The 12,369-nt window shown below is 38.2% G+C and overlaps 1 protein-coding gene across 1 annotated transcript; it reads right to left on the bottom strand.

Annotated features, from left to right (window-relative positions):
• Nucleotides 1–5,032: 5,032 nt before the first annotated feature.
• LOC144648145 (uncharacterized) lies at nt 5,033–6,715 on the bottom strand. The gene is made up of 3 exons (XM_078507776.1): nt 6,261–6,715; nt 5,745–5,822; nt 5,033–5,145 (listed from the first exon to the last, which is right to left on the bottom strand). The coding sequence occupies exons 1-3, from the start codon at nt 6,481–6,483 to the stop codon at nt 5,033–5,035; spliced, it is 414 nt and encodes a 137-aa protein (XP_078363902.1). The 5' UTR covers nt 6,484–6,715.
• Nucleotides 6,716–12,369: the final 5,654 nt, after the last annotated feature.

Consider the following 12,369-nt stretch of genomic DNA (forward strand, 5'->3'; position numbering starts at 1 on the left):
ATAGCAGTCCTGGTAGTTACTCTCGTGACATCCATTACTCAGGTGCGAGTCTGTCTCAGCTGGCGAGTCTCACCAGTGTCTCCTCACACTGTGAACAGTTTATCAAGTATGAGTGTTATCATTCATATATCATATATATATGTCACGTGATTCTATTAAGAAGACGTACTGGGGCGGAGCATCACCTGGCAGTGGTAAGTGCGCATGCGGGATGACCAACTCATGTGCAGACCTCAGCCTTCCTTGTAACTGTGATAAGAATGACCAGGTGTGGCGTGAAGACAGCGGTCTCCTCACTGACAAGACACATCTGCCAGTTAAACAGCTCAGGTTTGGTGATACAGGCACAAGCGGCTACAACGAGCAAGGTTACCACACGCTGGGAAAACTGAAATGCTATGGTATAGCATAAACTTTTACATCTTGATGTAGGTCTCTGGACAAGAACAAGCCACAGCAGCTTTTATTTGGCTTTTCAGTTAGAAAAATGTTTGGTTAAACTCAGTATTTTAAAAATTGTAATTGGTTTTTATGTAGGAAAGTGCGATGACCTAAGATACAAATTTGTAGTTACAAAAATGACCAAAAAGCAAGCAAGGATACGAAGTTGTGGGCTTTACTTGCTAAAGGATTTTAATTTTTTCCCAAATGTGTTATAAACTATAGGAACTCTGGGCTACTTAGTGAAAAATGTGAAAAGTAAGAGCTTCGTGGACAACTGTAGTCTACCTAGCACAAAAGGACTAATAAACTGGAGTCTAAGTTTTTCAAGCTGTTGATTTATCAGTTTAATTTCATTCTACATCCTTAAATTTCTTAATAAGGTTGCAAGCAAGCTGCGACGGTTTTAGTGATCGCTTCTGTCAGTAATCTCTTTAAAGGAATCCAACAGTGTTATAACAATAATACCTCATTTTCTTCAGAATCAGTCATATAATCCATATAAACCAATAAAATTGCACAGTTCGCTACCATTTAGCAGTAAATCGACTTCAAACAACGCACTTTTACGGCTTCCGATCGCAAGTGGCCGCCATCTTTGAATCACGCAATGACTTGTGGGATTGATGACGTTTCACGGCTCCCGGCGAAGTTTAAAGCTACGCGCGAAGTTTAAAGATGTAAACAAGAAAAAAATGCCGAGTTGTTGCGCTTTTGGGTGTAATTTTTCGACAAAAAACAGGAGTGGCTCAAGTTCAACGCTTCACAGTTTTCCCAGGAATGAAAAATTAAGAAAAAAGTGGATTGTTGCTGTCAAGCGAACCACTTTGCCTAAAGATCCGAGATTGTGTTCTCACCATTTTCGTCCTGATGCGTTTGACGACACAGTCCGTCTTCAAGAAGATTTAATTGGTCACTGTCGGTGGAAGAGAAAGTTAAAGGAGGATGCAGTGCCAACAATTTTTTCACACAAGCAGGCAAAAAAACCACGAGTAATAAGTGAGCAACGTGCAGCTCGACGACAACGACAGCAGGTACACGACTTTTACTACATGGTTCATACTTTTAGATAATTAGTGTTAATAATTTGGTGGGATAAAAAAAACAATGACAATTTCAATACTCACTTTTCAGACAATTGAAGAGGCACTGGCTTCGTTTTCTGAAGAAAACACTCCGTCAAAGAACTCCGATGATATTAAAGTTGAAGCGAAATCATTATCGAAAGAAGTGAGTACGCAAACAGACATGTCCCCATCAGTTGACATTGGCATCCAAGTTGACTTTGGCGTCCAAGCCAGCCAGACCGTAGGTACGTGTGAGGTCTCCGTTCAGTTCCCAGAGGATGTAGTCGAAGAGGTTATGGTTGACCATCCGTATTGTTCCAAAAAGACTCAAGATCGGCCGTCGAGAACAGTTAACGAAAAAGAAAACGCAACAATCGAATCTGGACCTGAAACATGTAGTGACGACTTTCAGGATATTTCAACAGTGCCTCAACAAGTTGAGGAACATGTGGATTCTCAGTGTACTGAAACTGCAACTGCCAGCCAATCTGAATATTATCCCAGTGATTGTTCTGAAGACGGGCTTTCCCAAAGTTCAGCAGTAGAAGTTGTTATAAACAGACAACGGACATTTATCGTGTACGAGGATAATCTGAAAGAGCTTTATCGGTTTTGTCCAAACTGTGGGTCCCCAACAATTACTAGAAACGAGGTTCAAAATGAGGGATCACAACTTTCAGTACATCTGACATGCCTGAATGGCTGTTCTTACAAGTGGCAGTCACAACCCCCCTGCATGGCCCTAAAGGTGAAGGGAATGTGGCACTCACTACAGCGATTTTTTTTAGTGGGATCCACTTTGCAAAATTCGAAAGATTTGCTCATTGCTTAAATCTGAAATCGATTAGTGAATCTTCATACTACGTGTTAAGGAAAAAGTATGTTTTCCCAGTTATTGAAAAAGCTTGGGAAGAAGAGCAGGCAAGTGTTATTCGGGATTTACAGTCAAGAGAAAACAATATGTTAATTGGAGATGGGCGATGTGATTCCCCAGGCCATAGTGCAAAGTACTGCACTTATACATTCATCGACTTTCAATCCCATAAAGTTGTTGATTTTAAGGTTGTAAGTGTTGGTCAAGTAGCAAATTCCAATGTTATGGAAATTAAGGGATTTCAAGATGCCCTATTTACAGTTGAAAGTCAAGGAATTGAGGTGTGTGTGATATCAACTGACCGCCATTCCCAAATAAGCAAGGAGATGAGGGTCAACCACCCAGACAAGGACCACCAGTATGACCCATGGCATTTGGCTAAATCTATATCAAAGAAACTGGGAAGTGCAGCAAACAAAAAAGGGTGTGGCGAGCTGAAACCATGGATACCATCAATAATTAACCATCTTTGGTGGAGCGCAACTACTTGTGAAGGAAACCCAGAGCTTCTAAAAGAGAAGTGGTGTTCAGTGATCCATCATGTCACAAACAGACATGAGTGGCCTGGCAACCAGCACTACCACAAGTGTGCACATGAACCGTACACACCTGAGGCCTCCCGCAAGAAAAAATGGCTAACCCCAGGATCAGCTGCGCACAATGCCCTTGTTGAAGTCATTAAAGACAAGAGGCTACTTAAGGACATGGAACATCTGACGAAGTGTGTACACACAACACTGCTTGAGGTATACCACTCTATGTACCTCAAATACCTGCCAAAACAGATGCACTTTACTCATGAGTGCATGAGTAAGGGCACAATGCTGGCTGCTCTGGACCATAACAAGAATGTTAACAGACCACAGGTCAGTCAACATGAAAAAAGGCATAGAGTGGTTTTTACTTGAGTGTCAGAAGTAATATAAATTTTATCTCGTAGAGATATGAAGCTAAGTGCATGACCACTATAAACAACATTTTTTTAGTTTTATATACATTTGCTATGCTAGGTGATAGGTTTAAAAATTGTGCCACTTCCAATCTGAGTTAATACCAAAACCAATTTCGTCTAACTTATGCAAGCTTTGTACTGCTTTGAGTTTTGATTGATTGTCTGGATTGTCTTTGTTCTTTGTGATTGGTCAGAGTTATCATTTGGTTTTAGCTTTATGACACTCAACTGAAAACTGCTCTATTGGTATCCATGTCATTATTTATCCTCTTATAATCTGAAAAACCCACACTCTGAGGCATAGATTGCAGCTTTTGATAAAATAAAATGTTACCAATTCCCATAGAGGTGCCTATATTATACAAATTACAATTCAACAAAATATATATATATTTTTTCAAGTTCATGTTATTAGCTGTATACTTAGAAACCAAAGACTAACAGCAGTCTGCACAGGCTTTTGAACCCTGATACTGACTTGTTTTTACATTAAAAAATGAATTTATAAATATCAATTGATGCAAGTGTATTTTATCACATAACAGGCAACAATTAAGGAAGGTGACCACAAAGGAGAGCCAAGATTCAAAATTTCTTGGAACAAAGTCACAAAGCGTTTTGGAGCAGAACCTGTTCCACAAAGTAAATCATTCAGTTATCAACTAGAGATGCTAGATGACATTGTTACTTTGGCTAGAAATGATGACCAGGTGAATGTACACTGTGAGCTTGATCGAACACATGTTATGGCACCAGAAAGTAGACCACCAAGAGAAGAGATCATTGCCAGACGTCTTGAAATGTCACGCTTTTAAAAACCAGTTGACCTTGCAGCTTTAGCTTTCATTTTTTTTGTGTAGGAATACATGTCAAATAATGTATTAGAATGTATTATTACTACATGTAGGAACCTAAAATCAAATTGGTTCATGCTTTAGTATGCACTATCGAGTTATGGTGAAAGTCGGAAGTTTGGAGAGCATAAAGGGAGCACAAGAGTTGTTCCAGGTGCTCTAGCTTCTTGAGTGCTCTCCAAACATTGCAAGTGCACCATAACCACACAGCTAAAAAGTGGTAAAGTTTTTTTTTTAAAGAAAATGAAACCTTATTCTGACTTATTTTACTCGCGTGATTTTTCAAAAAATCTGGAAGCCAAATTTTGCAAGCAATTATTTTCATGATTTCAAGAAATATAAATTAGAACAAAACTGTACTAAAATTCATGAATTTATCAGTAGTGTTTTATGGCTCAGTCTTCAAGGACTTTAAAGGGACTACTGGACAAACAATGTAACTACAACAAGCCTGCAGTTGACTGTACTAAAGACATTATTTTAGGCCAAATTACAAGCTGAAGAAAACAGTAATCAGAAGAAGGGTGTTTGTTGGAAACAAGACCAAAAAAAATTAGGTAAATAGTTGCAGTTTCAAACATTAAAATGTTTACTGTTTTGATACATATTATAATATGGTTTTAACTTTGGTATGCTTAAATTTTGCACAATGTTTTTTCATGCAAATTAAACTTCAGAATTATTTTGAAATTGCGAGTTGCAAAATTTAGTACTGGAGAAAATAAGTAGGAATAAGGCTATCTTTTTGTTCTTATGTAAAGTAGCTCTGATGTGTATATCTTACCAGAACTTACAATATCTTAGCAAAAACTGCAAAAAGGTCACACAGGCTTTTAAAATTTTTTTAAACTTCACACAAATGGATAAAGTCTCTCCATGCCTGTTGTATTTCACTGTCGTGGTTCTCGTCATCATCATCATCACCTTCCTTGTAGCCAACATAAACACCATCAGGCTCTGGAAAAACAGCACGTATGCGAGTAACTACACAGGCTGGGATCACTCGGTGGATTTTTTTCCCGAGCCAACCATGAGCCCACCAGGTAAACTGGCGATATGCAGCATAACGAAAACACCTAAACAAAAGAGAATTCTTCATGCCTTAACATTGTTGATTGTATAAATATTTAAGTGTAGTGCTTTCGCACTATTAAAGTGTTGTAAATAACTGCAATTTACCAAGTTTCAAAGATATGGAATACCATAGTTTGGGTATCAGACACTACAATTTGTGAACGACTCACATTCATAAAAATAGTAACTTTTCACACAGAATGAACTTCTGAAATGGGTAGTCCCATCTGAATTCAGTTGTAATGGCAGTATTTCCAAACAATATTTATTTAACATTCTCAAATTGGGAAAGAAAATTTCATTAAATTTGTGAATTAAATTATACTTAATAAACAAAGACAAACACACTCGATCGACCGCAACAACTTAGTTTATTGTAAATTCCCAAGTATATAAAGTAATGAATGGTTCAATTTAATAAACCTGTTGGAAACATTCTTGCGGTTTGGTAGAGCAGCATTTTCCCTGTCATATATAAATGCTTGCCAATGCAGTCCAAAGGACATCCCGATTAAGACAAACGGCGGAAAAATTTTCGTGTTGTGTTACACAGTGAAGACCTGAATTTAAAAAAATACATGTAAACAAAATGCAACAAAAAAGCTTATCCGAAAAAAATTATATTAAATATTTTTCTATATTAATTTGAAGTTTGCATGTAAGTCCAGATAAAACGAAGGCTGTATACTATTAAATCGATTTAAAAACTTTTGATCATCCTTTTAAAACAATTTCAATCGTTGAGCAGTGGATGCATTTAGACCAGTTATCTCAAGGAATCGAACGTTTTGTAAAGAATAACAAGAAAATAACCGTAAATGAAGCATATGAAACAGGCATAAAGCTATTGTTTGTTTGTTTATACATGTAAATCGAAGCCATAATTTCGTTGCTCTTGTTGATAACTGTCAGAGTTCCGTAAATTCAGAACTAGACATCGATCTTTACACATGACACGCTTCACGTTTTTCTCTAAAGTCATAAAGTCTTTCACTTACCTTCCATCATGAGATAAATGTTTTTCATCTCCTTGCAGCAAACGCATTCCTTTTCCGAAGGCATCTCGCTGCAATTTGTGCAAATGCACCACAACGAATTTCCCAACCTTAAGTTGCCTAATTCTGGAAATAAAACTTCTTCTTCTTCTTCTACGATAGATTTTGGACGTTCCTCGTCAGACGAATATTCCGGTTCCAGCTGAAATGGGATAATTTGAGCCATTTTTCGGCAAATGTACAGGAATGTAGAGAACGGTTGATCAAAAGGTTGACAGCTCAGATTTCAGTCAGGGGCCGGGAGCCGTGAAACGTCATCAATCCCACAACTCATTGCGTGATTCAAAGATGGCGGCCCCTTGCGATCGGAAGCCGTAAAAGTGCGTTGTTTGAAGTCGATTTACTGCTAAATGGTAGCGAACTGTGCAATTTTATTGGTTTATATGGATTATATGACTGATTTTGAAGAAAATGAGGTATTATTGTTATAACACTGTTGGATTCCTTTAAATTCTCTTTTAACCGAGAGAATGTTTGCTTTCACTTACTGACACAGGATAGCGACTCTATTAGCGCGTTGTAATTTTTTTAGGATCCTATTGTCCGTAGCGGTGTAAAATAGTCTACGTTGCGGCAATTGCCTTACACAGACATCCTAAGAGAACTGCCGCTGTTTGTTGAGTTATTTCTTTGTTTCTCTGTTTGGGAGCTAGGTCCCCACATCATGTCAAACGAGTTATAAAAGTTTTTTTGCTTATTGCTCGAACCTACTCGCTAATCATTGACACATGTTTAACGGTGGAGCCCAGCCCACAATTAAAATGAAGTTAATATAACACCACTTTTAGTAAACTGTATGCCTGTTGTCTGTTTAACAAATAGATTCCATTTTGCCGTGCGTCTGTTCAGTTATAGATCACAGATGACGTCAAAATGTGGTATGAACAGAGAAGTGGCCCACGAGGCGCTAGCCGAGTGGGTCACTGATGTTCATACCACATTTTGACGTCTTCTGTGATCTATAACTGAACAGACCCACGGCAAAATGGAATCTATTTGTTTTATATAATAACACAAGGCTTCAGCACACTTCAGTGTGAGCAATGCCGCCGTAAAGATGAGCTAAGTTGTTTTGATTTAACTATTAAGTTTTCGTTAACACGAAGCACTGTTATAATCCGATTAATTAAATAAACAGAAAAATGGTCAATTGAAAGTCAATGAAAACTCTAACCTTTATTCCGATTTGGAAAGTTGTTCAAATCTGTAAACATAACCGAAGCGTTCAACCACAATTCGTTTGTTCACTGTTTGTTTCCCGTGGCGTCGTCCAATTGCACAACATCGGCCAAACTTTCATAAAGATTTCGGATAATTTCTCGAATAATTCACTGTCTTCTTCAAGCTTGTTTCGCCCAGTTAAATGCTTCGAAAGGTGAACGATGATTGGCGTATTGTTTCTCACTGGACGTTTGTAATTAAGCTGAACTTTTTTTGCTTTGTTGTGGCCTCGCAAGTTTGAAAAACTTTGCCGACAACTCTGATCTGGACTATGAACTCTAATCACGCGCGCGAGTCACACCACCGCGTGACGTCATCCATGTGTCTGTACTCTGATAGATCATAAGTAAGAACCAATCAAAATGCGCGTAGAATTCAGGTTATTATATAATTGTGGGAGGTGCGTTGGCCTAATAGTTAGTGCGTTGGACTCCGAGTCGAACGGGAAGGAAGTAAATACCTCCTTACGATGGAACATTAAATGCCTGAAAAGTAAAGTAGAAACGGTTAGGGAACCAACTGCTCCGTTATGTACCCATTAGTTACTTGGAAAACACGAAAGGGAACGACGATTCTTACATGTTCTAGAAGCCAACGTAAACACATACAAAGAGCAGAAGCACAAGTGCAAGAAGGCTATAAAGTTATCAGAAGTAATTTTTGTGTTTCGTTTTACATTTTGCCCGTATTTCGTCTCTTTGGTTACACTGAATTGCAATGAGGAATGTTTCCAAGTAAGGAATATTAATTGCTTAGTCGGCGGAGCAGGGAGGGGGAAAGAACCCCCCCCCCCCCCAACCGGCAAATATTTGGGGGCTCAGCCCCCGATATTTCAGTGCTAAAAGTATCGCTATTACAGCACAAAATAGATAGTCAGTCTCGTGATCTTTGCACAAATCGTTTCATCAGGATCGCGCTTGTCGCGTGGCATGACTTTGTGTGACTTTCAACGAAACTCCTCTCTGCGTTCCCCAAAACGCTACTAGGAGAGGTCCGCAATCTGTTAAGAAGATTGTATTTGACATTACCTGTGGCATCGGCGACTTCAGAGCGTACATTGTATGCGCTTCGACGATTAAGATTTTTCCAAAAAGCACCAAGAAGCAGGATCGTCTGAATATCCTAGTTACGCACCGGACACTATTAAAGACCTTCTGGAAAATTTGAGTAGGGGATTTCCCCCCTCCCCCCCCTGGGGGAAGGTATGCGCTTGGCTTGGAGTACGATGAGCCCCCCTATCCCCCAACGTTTCAAAACGCTCCGCTGCGTCTAAATATTTTATCGTATTCTTGTTATCGCACCCCTTTGCCTATTTGAAGTAACGATAAGTTAATCAGTAAAGCAAGTGTAACAACGTAACGACAACAACAACAACAAAGAAATGCATATATCTTATTAGACACTTTAGTGTGTAGTATAGTAAAAACTATACTAGTTAACAGTAGTTAACACAAATTTAGGCTATCTAGATTCTTAATAGGTTCTTATTTTCGAAGAAAATTTACATTGATGCTTATATGCTTCAGGTGGTATTCGGCCTATTCCTTGTATAAAATTTGCATACCACTAAGTGCTTATGTAAAAATGAAGCACTAATCATTTAGAAGATAACGTTATATAAAGGCACAGTAATGCTTTGTCCAACTTATTTCCCAAAGGTAGCCTTTTTTAATCAACTTTAGAAAAAAAAGAACCTGTTTCCAAATTTTAGGCTAAATAGGTTCTTATAAAAATGGGGTCTAATTTGTAAATTTTAGTCTAACGGGTTCTTAAATGTTAGGTTCTTACTCGCGGGTTTGTACTGTATTGCTGCATATTTTTCCGAGTCTTGCAGTATTTTGGGAGTCAAAATACAAATGACGAGTAAAAATTGTACAGCGGTACTACAAACCAATTTCTTTATCCAACGATTTCTTTCCCCAAAATCCTGTCTTGCCACGTTTGTTAATCTATCGCGCGGTCGGGAGGAATGAGTCGAGTACAAATATCGTGAGATAATTGTACTCGTTTTGCTCGTTCTTTCACTTATTTGTACTATACGAAGCAGAGTTGGATAATAATAATAAACTGTCGTTGTTGTTTATGGCAAATTCAAGTTGACAAGCCAAGACAATAAAGAAACGTATGACCTCAAGAAGGATGTCTTGATTACGAACCAAATTCACCCAAAGATCATAACACAGAATGTACAACAATACTAAGGAGAATATTTATTCTGATCCTAGCATTTGTGAAATCGCTGCAGCATTTTAATCTATATAGACGTCCCATGAAATAGTCTAAAATCTTACTATTTGCTGTTTTTTTTTTCTGAACAAATTAACGTTTTCTTTTATAAAAATATTCAAAATAGTGCATAATTAGCTATTCCGTTTAATGATGTAATAAAGTTGCTGTTGTGTATTCTCTATGTTATACTTGGGTATTACTGGAGATTTTTTTAGTGGCATGGAAATTTGCGTAACGCGAAAATGATTATTTTATGCTCCTTTATGCGTTACTCAACGAAAATATTCCTATTCTGCGCCCATTGCCTTGGTTGAGCTCGGTTTGCTGGGAAGAGATATGACGTGACACATTCTGCCATCTTTTGACCACCGAGATGGCCGTTTATTTTCAAATGAAGTTCAGTCTAAATGAAACTTTTCCCAGCAAAGGTGAGGGGATACCTGAACACATGCTAATAATCTTTTTCTGTGGAAAACAGAGAGGGTGGAAAATGTTGACTTCGCCTTGAATGCTTTGATGCCAAGAGGCTGAAAATAGCTCCTCTCTGCCTTATAACGAGGGTTAATGCTACACCACCTGACCGGAAGCCCGAAAAGATTCATTTTCATAAGGTGCATGAAACCATTTATTTGGTTAATAAATTGTCTTTAAGAGTTTTCACTGGCGTGACAGTGATAAGTCACGACAGTGGGAGCATTGCAGTAGTCTGATATTTCTCTTTTTAATAATACTCAATCTTCTTTTGTCTTCCTGACGATTTTCTTTTCGATATTTTAAGAACATGTTTTACCATGTTTTTGTCTTTGCTGAAACATGTTGACATTGTGGTTACGAGTGTTCTTCTGATTTGATAGTAGCCCCCGCACTGTGTAAATAGTTCATATCGAATCCTAAACAATACCGTTTCGTTTCTTAGGAAACGAAACAGAAAACGGTTGGCGTCTTCTGGGGTCACAATAAAATCTCGACAAAAAATTGCAGTTTTAGCTCTCCTTTTTTTCCGAAAATGACTCGCAACCCAAACTACTGTTCTGTGCAGAGGGCTGTGAAGATTGTAGCGTGAGGAAAAAAAAAAACAATGTGGATCTCAGCTGTTCCTCTTAAACAAATACACTTAAATCCAATAACAAACAGAATATAATGGCCTACTTAGAGTCCAAAAGTATTAACGTGACAAACAAACACTTAAATGGCACTAACTCAAACATTCGTGATCAAGTGACACACAGCTGATGTGTGTCCACTAGAGACTTTTATTATGATTTTAGACCGAGACTGGAGATTTAAACTAGAAACAAGAAGAGCAAACCTAGCTGGCAAGGCTAATATGGCTTGTTGCCAAAGTCAGTAAAACATTATGTATTCTATTTTCGTTATTTAGTTTTTAGTAGTAGAGCGGTTTTCGCTTGAGTGTCGAAAGTAATTTGCGTTTGCTTTGGTTTTGCATTACTACGCTCAGTGATTGGTTTAAAAATCTCGCGCCACTTTCTCGACCAATCAGAATTAAAACCAAAACCAATCGTGACTCGCTCGCGCACGTTTTCCCGCGCTACGCGTCAGCTACATGTTTTTGCTTCGAGTTTTGATTGGTTCACTGGATTGTCAATGTCGTTTCTGATTGGCCAGAGTAATTACCTTAGTTTTGGTTTTACGACACTTAAAGGTCAAATGCAACGAAATTGGAAATTTTTTCTTTTGTCCGCAAACCTGTCGTTTATGAAGGTACTAATGATAATAAACTCTCAGAAATGGTTTTTGTGCGAATTGTGGCGCTTAGGAGATAAAAATCCGACGATTTCCGAAGACTTCACGAAAACGAACCAAAAATGGCCGCGCGTGGAATGGAATCGAATAGAGGTATTTGTGACGTCAGGTGTGGCGAGCAAATTTTCACTTGTTTTGAGCGATCCTTGCAAATCCTTGGGTTTGTTCCAGACTGGGTTTGTTCGATGGATTTCCAGAGTTTATGAAACAGCCGTTAGTTGAAACCGATGAAGACTTTGATTCAAGCCTTCGAAAAGTCTAAATACAGCCATATCAGTTCGAACTAACGGCATCTGGTAAGGATTAAATCGATTTCTGGAGTGTTTAATTCCGACTCTGCGAGTGAACAAGATGGCGTTTAATCCGGCAACATCTAGATGCACCAACAACGAAGGAATATGCCACATATATTGGTGAGCCTAATAAATATAATGCAAACGGCTTTCAAAGAATTTGAAATAAATAAATAGTTGAATCTTAAGTTGAAGTATTGTCTTGCTTTTGTTCGAAAGGATTGCAATGTGGAATTATTTGTACACTGTTTAATTGTAGCATTGCCCGAGCTGAGCTGAGTGTGTTCTTGAAGAATCGATTAAACCTTTAGAAGCTTTAAACTCATTCCCCTCAGCCAAATAATTTATTTTCAAAGATTGAAATTAAATACCGTGACTGCGTGGCCTTTTAGCTTCAATCAGAATTATGCCTGGTATTAATATTGCTCTTTATTTGCCGAATTATTAACCTAGGTGATTATCTTGTAATCTGGCCCTTATATTTTTCAGTTGATTTTATTGATGATTCTCTGAAAAGGGAATTGTCTTAAGTAGATGGGGTGTAG

The sequence above is a fragment of the Oculina patagonica genome, chromosome 4, assembly GCF_052425735.1.
Source record: "Oculina patagonica isolate OP01 chromosome 4, crgOcupat, whole genome shotgun sequence".
In the NCBI taxonomy this organism is placed as follows: Eukaryota; Metazoa; Cnidaria; class Anthozoa; order Scleractinia; family Oculinidae; genus Oculina; species Oculina patagonica.

Coding starts and splice junctions, on each gene's coding strand:
- LOC144648145 (XM_078507776.1), bottom strand. CDS start 6,483: ATGGCTCAAATTATCCCATTTCAGCTGGAACCGGAATATTCGTCTGAC. Junction 5,823..6,260: donor CATTTATCTCATGATGGAAG/GTAAGTGAAAGA, acceptor TTTTAAATTCAG/GTCTTCACTGTGTAACACAA. Junction 5,146..5,744: donor CCTTTGGACTGCATTGGCAA/GCATTTATATAT, acceptor CTGTTTTTCCAG/AGCCTGATGGTGTTTATGTT.